Source organism: Hemiscyllium ocellatum, chromosome 17, assembly GCF_020745735.1.
Source record: "Hemiscyllium ocellatum isolate sHemOce1 chromosome 17, sHemOce1.pat.X.cur, whole genome shotgun sequence".
NCBI classification, from domain to species: Eukaryota; Metazoa; Chordata; class Chondrichthyes; order Orectolobiformes; family Hemiscylliidae; genus Hemiscyllium; species Hemiscyllium ocellatum.
Window position 1 is genome coordinate 46,951,859 of NC_083417.1, and position 24,937 is coordinate 46,976,795.

At 39.5% G+C, this 24,937-nt stretch overlaps 1 protein-coding gene across 3 annotated transcripts in view; it reads right to left on the reverse strand.

Moving 5' to 3' along the window:
- Nucleotides 1-235: 235 nt before the first annotated feature.
- The window catches only part of rpgrip1l (RPGRIP1 like), a 240,230-nt gene continuing 215,528 nt past the window's right edge, over nt 236-24,937 (reverse strand). For all 3 annotated transcript variants that reach the window (XM_060837720.1, XM_060837721.1, XM_060837722.1), the window contains one exon: nt 236-556. In XM_060837720.1, coding sequence (XP_060693703.1) covers nt 459-556 — 98 coding nt within the window. In that variant the 3' untranslated portion in view covers nt 236-458. The remainder of the gene's footprint in view (nt 557-24,937) is intronic.

Consider the following 24,937-nt stretch of genomic DNA (forward strand, 5'->3'; position numbering starts at 1 on the left):
AACTCTTAATGAACCTAATCGTTGGGTTTTATTTTTACTTAGTTAAGTGATAATGGGCAATATAAGAACTTTATTTCTGATTATTATTCAAAGGCTTACAAGCGAATGGTATGCTTAAAAATACTTTATTAAAAATTTAATATCCATCTCACATACATATGTAGAAAAAAAGTTCAAAAATGCAAATGATTAAGATCATTCAATCACACAGTTATTAATTATTAACAAAGCCCTGTGTAAGGTTGAGTGTTCAACTATATTAAATAAAAATCAGAGAAACAAATTCCATGGAATGAATAAAGAACAAAGAAAACAGAAGATGAAAGTGAAGAATATCAAATAACCATTGTTGATCTTAATTATGGTGCTCAGATATGGAAATAAACATATTTCAGTGTCTTACAAGAAAACATTATCCATATCAAAACATCTAGTACTGTGTGTTTTTCCGATTGCCTTTATTTGTTCTCTTCATAGATTGAAAGCAGTGCCTCCAATGCCTCCACCGTCACTTTTAATTTCCCAATCACCAATGTGCTGTCCTGTGAATCAACAACTGCAAAGAAACCAAAATGTCATATCCTAAATGATTCATTGGTTAGTTTTAAATAAGATTGCAAGGCATTAACTGTGTAGCAGTTTGCAGAATGTTCACTCAGCTGATACTTAAGATTTGGGTGGGGGCCGTGGACGCTATCATATGAAGATAGGTTGGACAGGGTGGGCTAATATCCATTGGAGTTGTGAAAATTGAAAACTGTTCTCACTGAAATGCATGAGATCCTGAGGGGACTTGATAGAGTGGATGTTGGGGATTTTTTCCCCTTGTGGGAGTAGAACTAGGAGACACAGATTAAAATTAAGGCATTTCCCATTTGAGGTAGAGAAAAAGTAAATTTCTTTTCTCTCAGGAAGTGTCATGAGTCTTTAGAACTCTTTTCCCCAGAGAATAGTGGAAGCATGACTGATTTATAAGGCAGAGGTTGATAGATTCTTGACTAACAGGGTTAGAAAGATATTGGCTGAAAATGTGTTGCTGGAAAAGTGTTCCAGCAACACATTTTCAGCTCTGATCTCTAGCATCTGCAGTCCTCACTTTCTCCTCCTCAGAAAGATATTGGGGTAAGTAGGAGAATGGAGATCAGGACACTAGCAAATCAGTCATTATCTTATAAAACGGTGGAACAGGCTTGAGTGGCCTAATCCTGCTCCTAATTCATATGTTTCTACTTACACACATATTCAAAAATTAATTGTTGTAATTTCTATCTATACCTTTTTTCGGTAAGTTAGTTTGGTGTTCAGTAGTACGGAGGATGCAACAAGAATTCATTGATTATATTTGTACTTCTATCAGCATGAAGAGCATCAGTTAGTCTCAGAAAACATGTCTCTACTCTCTCAATCAATATCCTAATAAACATGGCAATCTAAAGAGACAAACTAAATATGTATACATAACAGGTGACAAAAGAATATAAGGCAAATTCTTCGAATACTATTTGGCACCAGTGTTCAAAGAGTTACCTATTCATTTCACCATTTTTCCTATTGTTCTGTTTTTATTTCTCTTCACTGCGTCTTTCTATAGTTTGGAAGAGGCATAAACAGTGGCAGTCTGAATGTTGGTGAAAAGGGAAGAAATGCACTTACTGTATATAGTGCATTTTACATCTCTCGGATATCCCAAAGTAATTCACAGCCAGTGAAGTACCTATTGAGATGTAGTCCCTGTTGTTATGTGGAAAATGTAGCAGTCAATTGATTAATAACAAGGTTCCATAAACATCAATGAGATAAATGAACAGAAAATTTGTTTTTGATTGAGGAATACGTTTTGTTCTTGATTACAATGCAAATTGAGAAGGATATCTACAAAACGACAGAACTATAGCTGATCTGCTTGAGTAACTAAATAAAGTGAATGCTAAATAGAACAAAGTGGGATTTTGGTGAGATCGGGAACTAAGTCTAGAGGGGTAAGTTGCTCAGTAACTTAAACCAGTCGTTTTCGAAATGACAGTCAGTGACTATTCAAATGCCGCAGGGACTAGTACATGGTTCCCAGCTATTCACAATACACATTGACAATTTAGATGGAGCTAAATGTAATATCTTCAAGTCTACTGATGACACAAAACTGTATCGGAGGATGAAATGTCAAGAGAATGTGGAGATGCTTCAGTGTCATTTGGCAAGTTGGATGAGTGAGCAAATACAAGGCACATTAAGTATAATGTGGATAAACGTGAGGTTATCCACCCACTTTGGCAGCAAAAACAGGAAGGTAGATTATTATCTGAATGGCAATAGATTGAGAAAGGGGGAGGTACAATGGGACCTGGATGGTCTTGTACACCAGTCACTGCCAGGTGGAGCAGGCAGTGAAAAAGGAAAATGATATGTTGGCTCTCATCGAGGGAGGATTTGAGTACAGGAGAATAGATGCCTTGCTGCAATTGTACAAGGCCTTTGTGAGACCACTACTGGAGTACTGTGAACAGTTTTGGTCTCCTTATCTGAGGAAGGATATCCCAGTATGAAGGAACTGCAATGAAGATTTACCAGACTGGTTTTTGGGATGGCAGGATTAATGAATGAAGAGAGACTGATCAATTCGGACTATATTCACTGGAGTTTATAAGAATGAAGGGAAATCTTACAGAAACTATCGACCATAATAAAAAAATAGGAATAGGCCATTCAGCCCTTTGTGCCTGCTCTGCTCTTCATGGCTGATCCAACATACTTCACATTCACTTTCCTGCACTTTCCCTGTAACCCTTGATTCCCCTACTGATCAAGAATCTATTTATCTCAGCCTTGAATATACATAAGGAGTCTGCCCCCACAGCATTCCGTAGTCAGGAGTACCAAAGACATAACACCCTTTGTGAGAAGAAATTCCTCCTCATTTCAGTCTTAAATTGGCACTCCCATATTCTGAAACTAAGCCTTTTGGTCCTAGATTTTCCCATGAGGGGAAACATCCTCTCAGCATTGACTGTGGCAAGCCCCTTAAGAATCCCTTAAGAATGTGTCAATGAAATCACCTCACATTCTTCTAAACTCCAATGAGAAAAATCCCAACCTGTTTATTCTTTGCTCATATGACAATTCCTCCATACTAGGTATTTTCCTAGTGAACCTTCTATGAACTGCCTTCAATGAAATAATATCTTTCCTTAAATGAGGGGACCAAAAGTGCTCACAGTACTCCAGGTATGCTCTTACCAGCACCATATACAGTTGCAGTAAGACTTCCCCATCTTATACTCCAAACCGCTTTAAATAAGAGTCAACATTCCATTAACCTTCCTGATTAACTGTTGCATCTGTGTGCTAGCTTTGTATGTCTTGTGCACATGTTCCACAAGTCCCTTTGGATTGCAGCTTTCCATAATTTCTCTCCATTTATAGAATATTCTGCTCTTTTCTTCGCATTTTCCCATATTATACTTCATTTGCTAACTTTTTGCCACTTAATTAATCTAACAATATTGTTTTGTAAACTGTTTGTATTCCTCTCACGATCTGCCTTTCCATCTATTTTAGTGTCACCTGCAAATGTGTCTACAGCACATTAACTTCCTTCCTCCAACTTATTAACATATATTGTAAACAGCTGTGGTCCCAGCACTGATCCCTGTGAAATCCCACTAGGTCATGGTTCATCAACATGAAAAAAAACCTTATCTCCACTCACTGTTTCTTTCCCCTGAACTAATTTTCTATCCATACCAACGTATTGTGTCCAAAACCATTAATTTTAACGTATGATATAACCTTTTGTGAGATATCTTGTCAAATACTTTCTGGAAGTCCCAAAACATCACATCTAGTGAGTCTCCTCTAACCACTCTGGTTGAGATTTCCTTAAAAAACTCTAATAAATTAGTTAGATATGATTTCTCTTTGATGAAGCCATGCTGACTGCTTGATCAGATTATGATTTTTCTATTTAGCATTCACTTTATTTAGTTACTCAAGCAGATCAGCTATAGTTCTGTCGTTTTGTAGATATCCTTCTCAATTTGCATTGTAATCAAGAACAAAATGTATTCCTCAATCAAAAACAAATTTTCTGCTATTACTTCTTTTAAAAAAAGTAAACGTTATTTTAACCAGCTCCTTATGAACTGCCACTTCTGATAAACCAGCAAAAATTATACACCTGAAATACTGGACATTTACTGTATTATCAAAATCACTGAGATGTCCAAGTAGAAGGTATGAGTAAGAAAACTCTCTGCCAGACAGTTTTATTTCAGGCAAAGTTGCATTAAGACAAAATGTGTATACCCCTTACGTATTTTGTTACTATTACTTAGTGTGTGATTTTACATTGATTATGTGGACCTCTTGATCAACCATTACACTCCTGGTCCCATAGGTGCCGGTTAATAAAATGCTTGCTGTAATTGATTCCAATGCTTTCTCAACAACATATTTTAGCTTACTTGGCCTATGGTTACCTGCTTTTTGTTGCCGTCTTTCTTTGAGCATGAGTGTCACATTGGCAATTTTCCAATCCTCTGGTGCTTTTTTGGAAAATTACAACTAATGCATTCGTTATCTTTGTAGCTACCTCTTTTTGGACCCTAGGATATAAGCCATCAAGGCAAGGGGAATTATCATCCTTTAGCCCCATTAATTTATCTGATACTGTTTCTCTGCTGATGGTCCTTAATTTCTCCCTCTTATTTTTTAATACTAATGGAATGTTCATAGTATCTTCCACCATAAAGACTGATGCAAAATACTTGTTTAACTCCTCTGCCATTTCCTTGTTCTTCAAAACTATCTCTCCAGATTAATCTTCTAAGGGGCCTATGTCCACTGTGTCTTTTCTATTTTATAATGTAAAGAAGCTTTTATTGTTAGTTTTTTTTATATATTCCTTGCTAGTTTGCTCTCGCAGTTTATAGAGTCATAAAGGTGTACAGCACAGAAACAGACCCTTTGGTCCAACTCGTCCATATCCTAAATTAATCCTGTTCCCTTTGCCAGCACTTGACCCATATCTCTCTAAACCCTTCCTATTCATTTACTGATCCAAATGCCTTTTAAATGCTATAATTGTATGAGCCTTCACCACTTCCTCTGGCAGCTCATTCCACACACGCCCCACCCCCATGTGGAAATGTTGCCCCTTAGGTCCCTTTTATGTCTTTTCCCTCTCATCCTAAACCTATGCCCTCTAGTTCTGGACTCCCCCATCCAGGGAAAAGACATACTTCTCTGATTAGATTAATTACCTACAGCATGGAAACAGGTCCTTCGGTTCAACAAGTCCACACTGATCCTCTGAAAAGTAACCCACTCACACTCAGTCCCTTTTCCTCTGTTTACCCCTGAATAATGTACCTAATACTCTGGGCAATTTAGCATGGCCAATTCATGAACTGCACATCTTTGGATTGTGGGAGGAAACCAGGGAAAAACCACACAGACACGGGGAGAATGTGCAAACTCCACACAGACAGTTGCTCGAGGCAGCAATTAAACCCAGGGCTCTGGCACAGTGAGGCAACAGTGCTAACCACTGAGCCACCATGCTGCCCGTGCCAACATTGTCTGTTTATCCTATCCATGCCCCTCATGGTTTTATAAACCTCTACAAGGTCACCCCTCAGTCTCTGATGCTCCATGGAAAACAGCCCCACCCTATTAGCCTCTCCAAATACCTCAAATCCTCTAACCCTGGCAACATTCTTGTAGATCTTTTCTGAACCCTTTCAAGTTTCACAACATCCTTCTGATAGGAAGGAGACCAGAACTGTGTACAATATTCCAAATGTAGCCTAACCAATGTCCTGTACAACATGACCTCTCAACTCCTGTACGCAATGCTCTGACCAATAAAGGAAAGCATACCAAATGCCTTCTTCACTGTCCTATCTACTGCACTCCCAGGTCTCTTTGATCAGCAACAGTCCCCAGGACCTTATCATTAAGTGTATGAGTCCTACCCTGATTTGCTTTTCCAAACTGCAGCACCTCACATTTATCTAAATTAAACTCCATCTGCCACTCCTCAGCCCATTGACCCATCTGATCAAGATTCCATTGTACTCTGAGGTAAACTTTTTCGCTGTCCAATACACCTCCAATTTTGGTGTCATTTCAAACTTACTAACTCTACCTCTTATGGCGACATCCAAATCATTTATACAAATGATGAAAAGTAGAGGACCCAGCACTGATCATTGTGCACTCCACTGGTCACTGGCCTCCAGTATGAAAAACAATACTCCATCACCACCCTCTGTCTTCTATCTTTGAGTCAGTTCTATATCCAATTGGCTAGTTCTCCCTATATTCTGTGAAACCTAACCTTGCTAACCAGTCTACCATGGGGAACTTTGTTGAACGCCTTACTGAAGTCCATATAGATCACATCTACTACTTGCCCTCATCAATCCTCTTTGTTACTTCTTCAAAAAACTCAAATCAAGTTTGTGAGGCATGATTTCCCACGCACAAAGCCATGTTGACTCTCCCTAATCATTCCTTGCCTTTCCAAATACATGTACATCTTGTCCCTCAGGATTCCCTCCAACACCTTGCCCACCACTGACGTCAGGCTCACTGGTCTTTAGTTCCCTGGCTTGTCCTTACCACCCTTCTTAAACAGTGGCATTCTGAATTTATCCCAGTCTTTAGGGTTGCCACTGACTTTGGCCTTATTATACACTTTTTCTTTCAACTAATATTTTCCTTAACTTTCTTAGCCATGGTTGGTTTATCCTTTTCTGTATCTTTTTTCCTTACTGGGATGTATTTTTGCTGAAAGCATTGAATTACTTTCTTGAATGCCTGCCATTGCTTGCTTACTGTTATTACTGAAACTCTATCCACCCAGTTTAACCTATAAACTTTTACCAGGATTAGACAGGGTAAATGTAGGAAGAAATATAAAAACACGGATCACTGTCTAAGGATATGGGCTAGGCCATTTAGAACTGAGATCAGGAGATTTTGGGGTGGAATGGTGGCTCAGTGGTTAGCACTGCTGCCTCACAGCGCCAGGGACCCGGGTTCGATTCCAGCCTCCGATGACTGTGTGGGGTTTGCACTTTCCCTCCGTATCTGTGTAGGCTTCCTCTGGGTGCTCTGGTTCCCTCCCACAATCCAAAAATGTGGGGATTAGGTGAATTGGCCATGCTTTTGCCCATAATGTTCAGGGATGTGAAGATTAGATGCATTAGTCAGGGGTGATAATAGGGTAGAGGAATGGGTCTGGGTAGGTTACTCTTCGGAAGGTCGGTACGGACTTGTTGGGCCAAAGAGCCTATTTCCACAATGTAAGGACTCCATGAAATGTTTTCATCCAGAGAGTGGTGAGGCAGTAAAATTCTCTTCCACACAAAGTGACTAATGGTGAAATACGATGTTTTTCAGAGGGGTTAGACATAGCTCTTAGGGCATAATGGATTAAATAGAATGGGGAGAAAGCGGGAACAGGGTACTGAGTTGGATGATCAGCCCCGATCATATTGAATGACTGAATGACCTACTCCTGCTGCTATTTTCTATGTTTTTATATAAGTGGCAATAATAATAAGTAAATATACAAATAATGAGAGTATTTCATTCGATAAAAAGAGATTAATTTTAAATTTACTAAACTTATTGTTCCTTGAAAATGGAGTCACAGTAGATAGGGTGATGAAAGGTTTTGGTACACTTGCCTTCATCGTTTTGAACACTGAGTACAGGAATTGGGACATTGTGTTGCAGCTGTGTAGGACATTGGTGAGACCACTTTTAGAATACAGTATACAATTCTGGTCACCCTTCTATTGGAAGGATGTTGTTAAACTTGAGAGGGTGCAGAAAAGATTTACAAGGGTGTTGCTAGGACTGGAGGGTTTGAGTTACAGGAAGAGGCTGGATAGGCTGCGATTTTTTTCCCTGGAGCATCAGAGGCTGAGAAGTAACCTTATAGAGGTTTATAAAATCCTGAGGGGTATGGATAGGTAAATAGACATGGTCTTTTTCCTAGGATGGGATGTCCTAAACTGGAGAGCATTGGTTTAAGGTAAGCAGGGAAAGATTTTGAAAGGATCTGAGGGTTAACTTTTTTATGCAGTCTGGTGCGTAGATGCCAGAGGAAGCGCTGGAGGCAGGTACAAGTACAGCATTTAAAAGGATGGTTACACAAAAAGGAAAGGTTTAAAGGGATAAGGGCCAAATGCTGGCAAATGGGACTAGGTCAGATTGGGATGTCTGGTTGGCGCAGATGAGTTGGACTGAAGGGTCTGTTTCGTGCTGTATGATTCCATATGACATTCATTATTTAAGGGGTTTGAATTATCCAAGACAAAAATCTGATATACATAAATATCAAATAAATATTAGGGGATACTAAAATAAGTAATCAAAAAAAGACGAATCAGTTACAAATTAGGCTGAAAGTAAGCAAAATCATTGGCTAAATCTGTAACTCAAATAATTCTATTATAACAAGAATGAACTTAGCATAAGAAAGTGCAACATCTTCGATTTATATAATGTAATAATATGTCCAAGACACATCACAGAACCATTACAATTCAAAGTATAGATAGAACATCGCATTACTGTGCAAAGAGACATTAATAGTTTACATGAGTAGGCAAAACCACAGTAGAAAAATGTCAACATTTGTAAGTGTAAGATAATCTATTTTGGACTAAAAACTAATGGGTTTGTGTTATTTGCATGGCAAAAAGATGGCAACATCAGGGATCCTAATGAGAAAACTTACCACTTAGAATGTGTTAGGAGTCCAGAACTCACACCCGAAAGGGGATGAGACAGAAACGCTAATAATATTTAAGCAGTATTTAGATATTCACTTATATTGCTGTAGTCTCCAGGGCTATGGATGTTGAAAATTGGTTAGTGTTGTCAGTTCGTTGTTTGTCCAGCATGGACACGATGGGTCAAACTGTCTCCTTCCTTGCTGTAAGTGTCTCAGTATCTGAGGATCCAAAGAGATTTAGGATCCATGTACACAGATCATCAAATTGCAGTAGCTGCAAGAAGTAATCAAAAACACTGGTGAAGTGTTCGACTTTTAACTAGATAATTAGAATAAAAAAGTGAAGATATGTTTTCTGCAGCCTCAACAAGGTCGAATCTGGACTAATGTGTAGAATTCTGGCTACTGTTCTTCAGTAAAGATACACTGGCTTTGGAAAGTGTGTAATGCAGAATCACTACAACATTACCAGAATTCAAAGAGATAAATTAGAATGAGAACACACAAGTTTGGTCTATATTCCATTAAGGGATGATTTGACTGAGGTTTTTAAGCATTTTGAAAGGAATTGACAGAAACGTCGTGAGCTGGAGGGTAAGTCTGGGAGCAGGGGATGTAATTTAAAAAGCAGAGCCATGCCATTCAGGAGCAAAGTTAGGAGGAAACATTTTTCAAAGAATGAAAATTTATCTCAGTAGAAGCTACAGATTACACTTAAAATGATCAATTGAAGCGTTGAGATTGATAGATTTTTGTGAGCCAAGGATATCTAAAGATTTGGAGCCAAGACAGGTGCATGGAGTTGGAATACAAGTCAGCTTTAATCTCAGTGAATGGCTAAAAAAGCTTATCAGGCTGAATGGTTTACTTCTGTTCTAAATCTTTTGTTTATTCTTTGAAATGCTGCTGTGGGATTTTTTTATGTTCACTTGAGAGGGCAGGGGTGTTCATTTTAACATACCATTTGAAAGATGGCACCTGCAATAGTATAGCACTTCCTCAATACTAAAGTATTAACCGAGATGATGGGACATGATTCTTTGGAGCCCATAGCTTTATGCCTTGGCTGAAGCATTGGTTGGAGGAGCAAAATATGTGCACTGATATCCTCATGCTTATTAATTACATGTGAAAAATTTAAAACATGGTTTATAGCTGCTTCAACCCTCAACTGTGACACTTTATCCCTGTTCAAACCAGATAGTCACACTAAATGAGATGTGCCTTTGAAATGAAGTACAATCACCTATGAAAAATCAGCTGGCAGAAACAGCTGAACTATTGGTGAGGAATGACAGAATATCACAGCACAGCTGGCTCTCTCGATAGGTACCCAGTCAGTTTTCCATTCACTTGCCAGTGTTCTACCACTGACTCAGCAATCCAGCATACCACTGGCTTCATCCGGAGTGAAGAACATTGCTGCTGGGAATGGATGATGAATGCATGCCTGCCACACTCTTGTCTGAGAGATTTGGCAATGTTGTCTGATCAATCCTTGTTGAGCAATGTAGAGGAAACTGAACATCACTGATGATATTTCAGCCTCAATGACAAAAAACAAATCATGAACCTTAATCAAAAAAAACAAGATCTGCATTTTGGACAGAGCTTTAATCTGTTTCACAAATATATTTGGCTGTCTTAGCAATGGGTGGGAAAGAAACAGTCAACCTGTAGTTTATTGGCCCAACCACTTATTTACAGAAAGAATCCTTACTACAAATTATGTTATTACTGTATAACATATATTTCCATGCTCTTAGTCTAATAATTGTGAAAGTAACCTATATGAATTGCAACCTAAAGCATTTTAATTATATTAAAAGCCTTTAACAAATAATATAAACACAATCATGGTTGTGATGTGCGTGTACATCACGTTATGTTGGATAGTTTGAATGTTACTATCCTCTCACTCACTGCCTCCCAAGTTGATGAATAGTACCAGATGTGGACAAATGCCCATAGAATCCATATGTTTCCTCTGAAAACAATGTGAATTACAATTATGACTTTAAAACAAGAAAACACATTTATTTATGATTATTATCAAGCAATGCTTTTGACTTCTGTCCATGGATAAAATAATTTCTGGGCACATAGATGTAGAAAACTAATCTTCAATAAACAGCAGAATTGAGATCTGGATTTGTCTGCAAAACATGCCCTGAATTTCCCCCCCTTAAGTGGGGGAAAATAAATATAAAAAAAATGCTCTTGTTCTCTGCCATTTCTATAAGCACTAATTTAATCACCCTTTTGTTTTGCCCTGCAATTATTTTGTCCTCCTCCTGGATCTGAATTCCAAGCAGTGTGTCCACTTCTCACATCCATCAACAAATATGTGCCAATATAGAACCTAGGATTGAACTCCAATTTCCATGCATTCTCCATGTATCCAAATAATTGCAAAATAACCAGATCTCTGTGACTTCTGTTTTCCTGCTTGATTTGCATGTATATGTTGATTGTCGCTTTGGATCTTCTCTCCTGCTGTCAATATTCCTCGTATTTCTAACCTCAGATGTGTTCTGTCCACACCCAAATCGAACTCCATTTCAGTAGCTCTCCTCAATTGGCCTGTTCTCCTGTGCCACTTCCAGGAGTGACTCCCTCTTCAAGTAACGTACAAACTACTTACCTCTCTTGGTATCCTCCAATTAGGTACAAGTTGCTGCCTTCAATTAACACCATCCTACTTTCATTTCAATCTTTCTGTGCAGTATCCTTGTTGAGGGCTAGTCTTACCAACCTCCTCCCTGTCCAATTCAATCCTTCCCAAGATGAGCTTGTGAACTCTGTCAGTGAATCAATTAGAATCAATATTGTCTGGATATCTCTCCAAAATACTGGTTCACTTTTGATCAAAGCCCGCGCCATCCATGAGAACATTCTATGATTTAGATTTCCAATTAATATCTCAAAACCTCATTCTCTCTACATGCAAGACCAAGGCTGTGTTACCTGCACTTAATTTTTCCATTATAAAAGCTCCCCTACTGACACTTCTAGAGACCTCTTTGATCTTGCAATTTTAGATGGCCTTTTTAATCCCATTGCATTAATTGCAGGTAAAATTCTTTCTAATTTTAGGAGATTAGGGAAAAGGGATTCTTTCTAATTCTAACTATATTCTCTAATCACATCCTTGTATTACTCCAAACCTATACCGTCTTCCCACTCTTCGTTTCATATTCCTTTCTTGAAAAACATCTTCTAATTCACTTACCTCTGCACTTTCTATGATTTGGCCATGGTTTTGAGCTCTCAGTTATTAAATTAAAGTAAGTGAGAAGTCTTGGGTAGATTCACTACTACATATCCTTCTTATTGGTATTAGTTTCAGGTAGTGATACAAAGTGGGGAAGGATGCCCACAGAAAGTCTTCAGTAAAGGCAGTCTCAATCTTGATAAACAGAAATTGCTGGAGAAACTTAGCAGGTCTAGCAGCATCTGTAGAGAGAAAGCAGAGTTAACATTGCAGGTCCAGTATACCTTCTTCAGAATGCAGATTCTCCACAGATATTGCCAGACCAACCGAGTTTCTCTAGAATTTTGGTTTTGTTTCTGATCTCCAGCATCTGCAGTCCTTTGGTATTTTTGTTGTCAAGATTTGCTTGAGAGAGTGCATCAACATCAGACACACAGTTCTTGGAGTTGCCACAAATGTGAAAATTTACAGTGTAGAACTCTTCTACAATTTTGCAACACAAAGTACTTCTCAAACAGAAAATGCTGTTAGTTTTATGCACTCCACTGTTACTCCAAATAGAATGAACATTTATCTAGGATAAAACACTCAATATCGTGTCCAATTCTTCACTTGAAACAAAATAAAAAATTTCAATTAATTCCTCTGCATCAATGTCTAAAAATTACATTGAGTTAACCTAGTTTCAAGGAAACATTGGATTAGAGTCATTGCATTCTTTCTGTGATCCTAACTCCAATGAATACTCTAATCATCCTGCTTCAATAAAGTGATCCTCAAGGCAATAGCTAGAAACATTTTCCCACACATCAGCTTTCAGATTTATTCTCCTACTTTTATCAACCAGTTACAAATACTGTCACAGTTGCTTCACTAATACCTACTTTTTCAGATGAGAAGAGAAACCTGATTGCTTCAAGTAGCTGATCAGTATCCATGTTAAGCACTAGCACTTCAGTGGGAAATCTATTGCAACTGACTCAAAATCTATTTTTGGAAGCTCACTTTCTATTTGTTGTTCAAAGCACTATGTGACAAAATATCTGAAACAACAGCAACTTCCTTACCATTTTATTTCATCGAAATCATTAAATCTTTTTGCTCAAACTGAAGTAATTCTAAGTGCAATAATCAGTTTGAGAAATCTGAATCACAATTACTTCAGGTTCCAGTTCCAAGTTTGATGATTCTAATTGAATGTAGCTTTCTGGCTTTTCAAATTCAATACAGTTCCTACTTCCTCAATTTGAATGTAGGCCTTGATCCTCTTCATCAAAACCATCAGGGAATTTTGCCACGTCGAAGTCCACATTAGCACTCTGGGAAACACTGTTAAATTCCGACTATTGCCTGACAGTTCTACACCGGATTCTGGATTCTGCATTCTTCCAACTGTAAAAACTGTATTGCCTGTATTTCTTGTGTCTCCCCCTCATTGGGCAATGTTGCTATACTATGAGCGATCTAGACATAGAGACTATAAAAAGATGTTCAAAGATATTATATTAAGTTAATTGCATGAAGTTTGCCTGTATTTCTCTGTTCTTCTCACTTTGAACAAAATCACTACTTCCTGAGCACAGCAATCAAGCTGTAAACTTATGGATATCAATGAATCTGCTGTTCAACACCGAATAGTTGTTTCTTATTCTTTGAACTAAGCAGACTTTAATTGTCCATCATTTATATGACAGGGTTTTGCATTCCACAAGCCATGATTGGGCCTTTAGATCCAAAACTTCTACCTCTTGCTTCGCAAAATGATTTTTTTGATCACAATTATAGATTTCCTCTGAGTTGAAGAATATCTCCTTTGCATCAACCAAAACTTTCAATGATCATGACTAAATTTTACATTATAATCCCCTTTGGACAAAGCAGCAATTGTCCTCAGATGACTAGCTTCTGGAAATCAGGTCATCATATCCATAGTTGTGAAGATGTAGTGGAGTCCTGCTTTCGTTACTCGTAATGGTCTGACACAATCTACTAACATTCGACATAACAGATCTTCAAGAACTGGTATGAGTATTAAAGATGCTAGTTTGATTGCATGTTGAGGTTTTCCCATAGAGCTACACTCCATCTTTATGAAATCATGACCAGGTAAAATGTCTGTTTATCAATGCTCGAATTCTTTGTATTCCTACATGTCCTTCCATAGGATAGAATAAAACTCTACAGCTCCTTCAACCTCAGCCTCAGTGTAAGCTGTCTGCATTAACTTAGTTCTGGATCTCCCTTCTCAGCCTCACTTAATGAAGATGTTCTCATCCTTAAAGCAGGTTTCAGTTCCACGAAATTCTGATTACAGAATACAGTTGATTCTGATATAACGTAATAGTTCTGTTCTTGTGCAATCTCACATTATAAGAAAATCACGCAATTTCTGTGCCATTTAAACTATTGACGCCAGAATCACGTTATAGCCAATATAGGTAAGAAAAGTTCGCGTTCTATAAATAATGGTGTAAATTCTTCAATCATGTTACAGCCAATTTCCGTTGAAAAAACATGCATTATAACAGAACCAACTGTACTGTAATCTCTGGCAAAGGACTTTGTTTAGCTATTGCTTTGGATGGAAAATAAATGTAAAAACATAGAAAAATACCCTGAAACTATTCTTGCAAGTGTTCCATTTCTTTAGTCCCAAATAGATTTTCTGATTATAGGCAAAGCTGTAACTTTCACTCTTGTTAAATCATCCTCCAGGAGCAAATCAACTTCATCCACAGATAATTTCTTAACTATCCTGACTACTATTAGTCCAGATAACCAGTCACACTCCAATTGGGCTTTATTAAATGGAACTAGGATATGCTTCCCACCACCACCTCCCTCCTCCCCCCCACCCCCCGATTTACTAACACTTCAGCTTTCACTTCACTCTTTGGAGGAAGAACTATATCCTTCTCCAGCAAAAGTATTTGATTATCTCCACTGTGCCCCTTTAATGGCATCATTTAAAAAAAATTCTTCCCTTATGACAAAAACCTTCTCTCATGTATCTCTCATGTACCTTATTCACCTCACCTGCATTCAAAGTGGTGCTTACCTCTGGTTTTGAATTATTTAATAGAATTAACTCAAATGAGTACAGGGAAAAGTTTACAAGTTACCACTTACGGTGCCATCTTATCAGTACAAGTTCTTAGGAAAAAAATTAGAAAAATAAAGAAATAAAAAGCCCAGCATTACAGATTGTAGGAATAAATTGAAAAAAAAAGAGAAATAAAAAGTTCAGAACAATGTCCTTCCAGTCAAATACACACTGACACCTAGCTGCTAGTCCACATTGGACCTTGACTCCAGACTACGCCAGGCTTCACCTTAAGGCCAAAGTCCAAGCTGAGATCATGCTGGACTCAAAAACCTCCACCTACCATGTGAATAAGGTCCTAAGTTCTAGAATTCCCTTAGTGGAACTCAGAGTGTCTTCTTTTTCTCCTTTAAGACACTGTTTACATCTTATCTTTTTGGCTATCTGCTCTAACATCTTCATATGTGTCAGATAAATCTTTTCTGAAGCACTTTAGGATTTTCTACCACATTAAGTGTGCGATATAAGTAAATGCCATTTTTCTTGTTATCATTAATGAGATGTGAAGACTCAGGGCGATTGAGAGTTACAAGGTATCAAGGAAAGACCTAAAAAGAGAGCTAAGACGAGTGAGATGTGGACTTGAGAAGTTGTTCGCAAATAGGATCAGGGAAAACCCTAAAGCTTTCTATAGGTATATAAGGGATAAAAGAATGACGAGAGTAAGATTAGGGCCAATCTGAGTGGAGTAAGAGGAGGTAGGGTAAGCGCTAAATGAATATTTCCCGTCAGTATTCACACTGGAAAAAGACAATTTTGTCGAGTAGAATACTGAGAAACAGGCTATTAGACTAGATGGGATTGAGGTTCACAAGGAGGAGGTGTTAGAAATTCTGGAAAGTGTGAAAATAGATAAATTCCCTGGGCCAAATGGGATTTATCCTAGGATTCTCTGGGAAGCCAGGGAGGAGATTGCCAAACCTTTAGCTTTGATCTTTATAAAAAATGAGGTCTGCAGATGCTGGAGATCACAGCTGCAAATGTGTTGCTGGACAAAGCACAGCAGGTTAGGCAGCATCTCAGGAATAGAGAATTCGACGTTTCGAGCATAAGCCCTTCATCAGGAATAAGCTTATTCCTGATGAAGGGCTTATGCTCGAAACGTCGAATTCTCTATTCCTGAGATGCTGCCTAACCTGCTGTGCTTTGACCAGCAACACATTTGCAGCTTTGATCTTTATGTCATCATTGGTGACAGGAATAGTACCAGAAGGCTGGAGGATAGCAAATCTTGTCCCCTTGTCCAAGAAGGGGAGTAGAGACAACCCTGGTATTTAATTACCAGTAAGCCTTACTTCGGTTGGAAAAGGTTATAAGAGATAGGATTTATAATCATCTCTATAGGAATAAGTTGTTTAGGGATAGTCAGCATGGTTTTGTGAAGGGTAGTTCATGCCTCACAAACCTTATTGACTTCTTTGAGAAGGTGATCAAACAGGTGGATGAGGGTAAAGCTGTTGATGTGCTTTATATGGATTTCAGTAAGGCATTTGATAAGATTCCCCTTGGTAAGCTACTGCACAAAATACGGAGGGATGGAATTGAGGCTGATTTAGTGGTTTGGATCAGAAATTGACTGCGTGAAAGAAGACGGTGGTTGATGGGAAATGTTCATCTGGAGTTCAGTTACTAGTGGTGTACCGCAAGGATCTGTTTTTGGGTTCACTGCTGTTTGTCATTTCTATAAATGACCTGGATGAGGGCGCAGAAGGATGGGTTAGTAAATTTGCAGATGACACTAAGGTCGCTACAGTTGTGGATAGTGCCAAAGGATGTTGTAGGTTACAGAGAGACATAGATAAGCTGCAGAGCTGTGCTGAAACGTATCAAATGGAGTTTAATGCAGAAAAGTGTGAGGAGGTGATTCACTTTGGTAGGAGTAACAGGAATGCAGAGCACTGGGTGAATGGTAAGATTATTGGTAGTGTAGATAAGCAGCGAGATCGTGATGTCCATGTACATAAATCCCTCAAAGTTGCCACCCAGGTTGATAGGGTTGCTAAGAAGGCATACGGTGTGTTAGCTTTTATTAATAAAGGGATCAAGTTTTGGAACCATGAGGTCATGCTGCAGCTGTACAAAACTCTGGTGTGGCCATATTTGGAGTATTACGTGCAGTTCTGGTCACCACATTATAGGAAGGATGTGGAAGCTTTGGAAAGGGTTCAGAGGAGATTCACTAGGATGTTGCCTGATATGGGGGGAAGGTCTTACAAGGAAAGGTTGAAGGACTTGAGGCTGATTTCGTTAGAGAGAAGGTTGAGAGGTGATTTAATTGAGACATATAAGGTAATCAGAGGGTTAGATCAGGTGGACAGTGAGAGCCTTTTTGCTAGGGTGGTGATGGCTAGCACGAGGGGGCATAACTTCAAATTGCGGGATGATAGATATAGGGCAGATGTCAGAGTTAGTTTCTTTATTCAGAGAGTAGTAAAGCTGCTGATGTGCTGTATATGGAACACACTGCTTGCAACAGTTGTAGACTTGCCAACTTTACAGGCATTTAAATGGTCATATAGGCATATGGATGAGAATGGAGTAGTATAGATTAGATGGGTTTCAGGTTGGTTTCACAGGGTAATGCAACATTGAGGGCCGAAGTGCCATTACTGTGCTGTAATGTTCTATTACAAAATTACATGCAATTTGGATAAAACAGAACAATTGTCGTTGTTTCACACTACAAATTCGGCATCCAGGCCACCAATTCCATACCACATAATAATTGTCACAGACTAAATCACTGTTCAACTTCTTCATAAGCTCAGCCGAGAGGGCAGAGAGATAAATGGGAGGGGAATGGGGGGCGGGGGGGAAGTAGATGAGAGGTAGGTGGAGGTGGGGGTAATGAGGTCAGAGAGGAGGGTGGAGCAGATAGGTGGGAAGAAAATGGACAGGTGGGACAGATCATGAGGGCAGTGCTGAGTTGGAAGGTTGGAACTGGGATAAGGTAGGGAGAGGGGAAATGAGGAAACTGGTGAAGTCCACATTGATGCCGTGTGGTTGGAGGGCAAGGTGGAAGATTTTTCCTCTAGGCCGTATGCAGGTTAGCCACTTTTCTCTCAGACATAGAGTCATAGAGATATACAGCACGGAAACACACCCTTCGGTCCAACCCGTCCATGGCAACCACTTATCCCAACCCAATCTGGTCCCACCTGCCAGCACACGGCCTATATCCCTCCAAACCGTTCCTATTCATATAACCATCCAGATGTCTTTTAAATGTTGCAATTGTACCAGTCTCCACCACTTTCTCTGGCAGCTCATTCCATACACACACCACCCTCTGTGTGAAAAAGTTGACCCTTAGGTCTCTTTTATATCTTTCCCCTCTCATCCTAAACCGATATCCTCTAGTTCCCACCCCAGGGAAAAAACCTTGTCTATTTACCCCATCCATGCCCCTCATGATTTTATAAATCTCTACAAGGTCACCCTTCAGCCTCCAACGCTCCAAGGAAAACAACCCCAGCCTATTTACCCTCTCCCAATAGCTCAAATCCTCCAACACTGGCAACATCCTTATAAATCTTTTCTGATCCCTTTCAAGTTTCACAACATCCTTCCTATCGGAAGGAGACCAGAATTGCACGCAATATTCTAAAAGTGGCCTAACAAATGTCCTGTACAGCCGCAATATGACCTCCCAACTCCTGTACTCAATACTCTGACCAATAAAGGAAAACATATCAAATGTCTTCTTCACTATCCTATCTACCTGCGTCTCTACTTTCAAGGAGCTATGACCCTGCACTTCCAGGTCTCATTGTTCAGCAACACTCCCAAGGACCTTACCATTAAGTGTATAAGTCCTGCTAAGATTTGCTTTTCCAAAATGCAGCACCTAACATTTATCTAAATTAAACTCCATCTGCCATTTCTTAACCAATTGGCCCTCTGGTCAATGTCCTTCTTCGATGTCCACCACACCTCCAATTTTGGGTCATCTGCAAACTTACTAATGATGCCTCCTATGTTCATGTCCAAATCATTTATATAAATGATGAAAAGTAGTGGACCCAACACCGATCCTTGCGGCACTCCACTGGTCATAGGCCAGTCTGAAAAACAGCCCACCACGACCACCCTCTCTCCTATCTTCAAGCCAATTCTGTATCCAAATAGCTAGTTCTCCCTGTATTCCACGAGATGTAACCTTGCTAACCAGTTTCCCATGGGGAAACTTGTCAAAAACCTTACTGAAGTCCATACAGATCACGTCTACCGCACTGCCCTCATCAATCCTGTTTGTTACTTCTTCAAAAAAAGCAATCGAGTTTCTGAGACATGATTTCCCATGCACAAAACCATGTTGACTATCCCTAATCAGTCCTTGCCTTTCCTAATACATGTAAATCCTGTCTCTCAGGATTCCCTCCAACAACCCGTCCACCACCAATGTCAGGCTCACTTGTCTATAGTTCCCTGGCTTTTCCTTACCACCTTTTTTAAATAGTGATACCATGTTACCCAACCCCCAGTCTTCCGGCACATCATCTGTGACTATTGATGATACAAATATCTCAGCAAGGGGCCAGGCAATCACTTCCCTAGCTTTCCACAGAGTTCTAGGAGACACCTGATCAGGTCCTGGGGATTTGTCCACTTTTATGTGTTTCAAGACATCGAGCAATTCTCCCCTGTAATATGGACTTAACAAATTCTTCTCCATCTAAACCCATAACATTATGACAGTCCCAGTCTATGTTTGGAAAGTTAAAATCCCCTATTATAATAATCCTATTATTCTTACAGATAATTGAAATCTCGTTATAAATTTGTTTTTCAATTTCCTGCTGACTATTAGGGGGTCTATAATAGAATCCCAATAAGGTGATCATCCCTTTCTTATTTCTCAGTTCTACCCAAATAACTTGCCTGGATGTATTTCTGGGAATATCCTCCCTATGTACAACTGTAATGCTATCCCTTATCATTCTTCCTCCTCTCTTGCCTCTGTTTCTATCCTTCCTATGGCATTTGTATCCTGGATCATTAAGCTGTCAGTCCTGTCCATCCCTGAGTCATGTTTCTGTAATTGCCATGATATCTCAGTCCCACGTTCAAAACCATGTCCTGCGTTCATCTGCCTTCCCTGTTAGGCCTCTTGCGTTGAAATAAATGCATTTTAAATTATCAGTCCTACCTTGTTCTCTTCTTTGACCCTGCTACCCTGACTGCTTGACTTGCTTCTTTTCTCAACTGTACCAGTCTCAAATTTCCTTACTATCTCCCTCGGTCCCACCACCCTACCTTACTAGTTTAAATCCTCCCGAGCAGCTCTAGCAAATATCTCTGCCAGTATATTAGTCCCCTTCCAATTCAGGTGCAATCCATCCTTCTTGTACAGGTCAAGTCTACCCCAGAAGAGATTTCAGTGATCCAAAAATGTGAATCCCATACATCAGCTCCTCAGCCACACATTAATCTGCTCTATCTTCCTGTGCCTACCCTGACTAGCTCGTAGCACCGGGAGTAATCTAGATATTACTACTCTTGAGGACCTCCTTTTTAAATTCCTGCCTAACTTTCTATATTCTCCCTTCAGAATCTCATCTTTTTCCCTTCCTATGTCGTTGGTTCCAATGTGTACAATAACCTCCTGCTGGTCCCTCTCCCCTTTGAGAACATTCTGCACCATCTCTGAGACATTCTTGATCCTGGCACCAGGGAGGCAATATATCATTCTGATTTTTCACTGCTGGCCACAGAAACATCAGTCTGTGCCTCTGACTAGATAGTTCCCTAACGCAATCATTGATTTGGAGGAAAACATAGCTGGTCTAATTAGTTTGCAGATGATACAAAGACTCATGGTGTTGCAGATAGTGAGGAGGATTGTCAGAGGATACAACCGGATATAGATCAGAAGAAGGCATGGGCAGAAAAATGGCAGATGGAGTTTAATCCGGACAAACGTGAGGTGATGGAAACGGGAAATTAGACAGTGAATGGCAGAACCCTTAAGAGAATTGATATGTATAGGGATCTGGGTGTGCAGGCCCACAGATTACTGAAGGTGGCAGAGCAGGTAGAAAAGGTAGTTTAAAAAAGGCCTATGGCATGCTTGCCTTCATTGAAAGGGGCATTGAGTGTAAGGATAGATAAGTTAGGCAGCAGTTTTTTAGAACTTAGTAAGGCCACACTTGGAATATTATGTACAGTTCTGATCACCACATTACCAAAAGGATGTGGATACTTTGCAGAAGGTACACAAAAGATTTATCTGGATGCTCCAAGATATGGTGGATTTTAGCAATGAAAAAAAGTTGGATAGACTGGGTTTGTTTTCACTGGAATGCAGGAGGTTGAGGGGCAATCTGATCGAAGTTTAAAAGATTGTGACTGACATAGACAGAGTGGAAAGTATGTGGCTTTTTTGAAGAACAGAGGGGCCCCTAGGCTCGGAGGGTCAAAGGGCTTGTTTCTGTGTTGTAGTGTTCTTTCTTCTTTTTTCTTCTTAAACAGGCAATGCTGGTATTGCATAATATGGCTTGCATTAAATGCAGTTTGGGTTGGCTAATATCCTGTAACTTTTGCTCCATAGAAAAATCAGATATAATCAACAGTTAGAGAAAACCCAAAAAACATAGAAAATCTGTGAAGAGCAAAACAGAGTTCAAGTTTCAGATCAATAATCTGTCATCACATCTCAAAAAAAAACTTGGGGACAACTTTACTGCAAGTGAAATGGGGAGGGTAGAATAAATAAGGGAGGGTGGAATAAACAAGGGAAGGTGTGTATAAGGGTGAAAGACAGGTGAATTTAAATGACGAAAATGTTCATGGTGCTCCACCAAAAGAATCAAGAATGCAACAATTTTAAAATGGGTGGGTCTGGGGAGGGGTGAATGGCAGAATCATTAAAAGCAATCATTCGAAAGTCAAATAAAGAGGAAAACAAGAGAGGGAAACTAAAGCCAGCAAAGAAAGAAAAAAAAAGGTGGATGTTCTGATCAAAAATTGTCAATGCTAAAACAAAAGATGAAATGTTTCCTGAGCTGATGTTGAGCTTCACCGGTACACTGCAGGAGGTTGAAGACAAGAAGGGAGCAAACAGCAGAATTTATCTGGTACCTGGAAGCTTGGAATCATGTTTTCTTTTAAGATTGATTCATGCAATATGGGCATTGCTGGCTAAGTCAGCATTTATTGCCTAGACAGCAGTCAACAATCAACCACATAGCTGTTGGTGTGGAGTCACGTGGAGGTCAGACCAAGTAAAGACAGTTGGTTATGGGAAGAAAACCAGGACATTGGTGAAGCAGATGGGCTTTCCCTAGCAATCAACAACAGTTTCAAAGACATGCAGATTTTTATTGAATTTAAGTTTCACCACCTTCTAGGACTCAAATCCAGTCCCCCAGACCAATACCTGGGTTTTGGATTAATAATCTAGTGATCGTGCCACGAGGGCATTGCCTTCCTTTCTGTCACTTGCAGACAGAATTGAGATGTTCGGTAAATTGATTACCCCTTCTACATTTGGTATCCCCCAGTATAGAGGAGGCTGCATGATGAGCAGAAAGTACAGTAAACTAAAATGAAAATCAAGTAAACCAACGTTTCACCTGGAAAGTGTATTTGGGTCTTGGATGGTACACTTATAAGCGATGCTGTGAGAAAGGAAAACAGTAAATTAGAAGTGAATCAGAGAAAAGATGGGATCTTTATAATGCTGAAATGAGAAGGAAGGGGAAGGTGTATTTTATTGTGGCATCATGCTGCAGGTGGCAGAAATGATGGGATGATCCAATGAAGACAGAAGTTGATAAAATGAAAAGTAAGGACAAAGGGAACTATTCATTGTTATGAGAGAGAGAAAGGAAGGGGTAAGAGTGGATGCATGTAAAATTGAACAAATATGGTCAAGTGTCCTGTCAATCCAAGGTTGGAGGGGGAGCAGTAATACTTAACAGAAGACAAATAAAGATATCTTGAAATTGCTAATATGCAAGGTTACACCATGCAGATGGGATGGAGAAGGAGAAACTGGATGATTGGAGTAGAAGCAGAGGGTGAGCTACTGTAGTAAAGGTAGCCATGGATGTTGGTGAATTCAAACAGAACATTGATGAATAGGCAATCCCAGAAATAGAGACAGGGAAATCTAGAAAACAAAGAGTTAGAGACAGATCACATGAAGGTGAGAGGAGAAAGAAAACTGGAAGCAGAATTGCTGAAATTTTTTAATGCAGTTAAAATTAGTAGACGTCAACATAGCTGAAAATGTAGAGATGAGGCCATAGTAGAACTGGAGCAAAGAATGGTCCATACATTCCACAAAAAGAGATATAGTTGGGACTCTTGTAGACTCCCAGAACACCTATTACTTGGAAGAAGTGAGCAGAGTAAAAGAGAATTAGCTCAATATGAAAAGAAGTTTGGCCAGGCAGAAGTGGATGAAAGCTGGTAGGGCCGATGTGATCTTCATGGATGCCCAATCTCACTACTTTACTACCTCCACCATAAAATCTAAGGGTTTTCCACCTCTTCTTCAAAAGGAATGTGACTTGGGTCAGCAGGTCAGGTATATATTTTCAATCGAAAATACTTTGCACTTTTCCCTTAGTTAAAATAACTTTGTCTTAGTAGAAGAAATTATGTCTTTGTCTTCACCTCGCTGACATCAACTGTACCAACCCTCAAGCTGCTTAGGGTTTGCTCAACTTGTGACAGAGATAGAAGTCTGCTAGAGAGTAGCTCCACAAATCAGCATCCTTCTTGGTTCCAGATTCTGATCTGGAGGTGCTATAGTTCAGAAGTCTTTTTTCTGAATTCTGTTCCAGTTTCCAGAGATGGCAGGAATGCTGGAAGTGTGATGTGGGAAAATGGAAATTTATCCTCACAGGCTGCTGAAGTAACTCCCACAACTACGTCAACCTGTAGAGACAGTGCTAGTTGGTTCCTTTGCTATGGTTAGACGTATATTGTTAGAAGTATACCTGCTGACAAGGAAAACGTATCTTTCGGTGAATGACTTTGGTTTCTGATATTCTAGGAGAGAGGTCTGATGATCGTGTCAAAAGCACAGCACCAGCAAGATGTGAGAGATCAGAGGAGAGCTGGAAGTCTAGCATCTCGGTTGGAAGGCCCAAGCTCAACCTTCCTAGCCCACTGTAAATTAAGGCCCTTAAATGGCCAATTAGTGACAATTTAAGGGCCTCATCCCATCTAGGCTGCAATTAATTTAGGTTTGGACAGTTTACCTAAATGGTTAACCAACACTGACAGTCTGACAATTTTGGGGATGGTCTCTTAATTTGCAGTCATCTGTACATGATCGAGGGATTAGACCAAAGACAGCAGTGTGGCTGCTGACAGCCATTCTCAGACCTTGCTTCTGACCCACATAGTTCCCTGTCTCATCACAAATAGCATGTATTTCATATGGGTGATCCTTTGTTCTGAGAATCTGGAAAATATTGTTACGACAGCTGCCAGGACCTCTGCCATGGCACTGCTGAGTTTTGGAGCTAAAAATGGTAAGATTCTGGCCTCGGATTTTCTTTATATTTGGATGAAGCTGGCTTTTGTTTGACAGCATAAAGGGTCAAAGACATTACATGGTTAATTTTGTTCAGTCAGAGACTCACTCTACAAGTTATTTCTTTTCAAAGACAAAAAATGTAACAGCTCATATACAATGCAGAAAGATCTCAGTGAGGAGATGTGTGTGAGAAAAAGCATGCTTCAAAGAGTCAAGAGAGCTATGCAGCTACTTCATCAACGCCTTTACATGATTAATTGTGGGACTGCTAAATTTGTGGTTATCCAAGTGACCAACCTTAACTTTAGTGTCCCAGGTTGATTTCAGTCATGGGTGTTATTCAGGGATATATTTGTCATGCCATTATCAAATGTTACT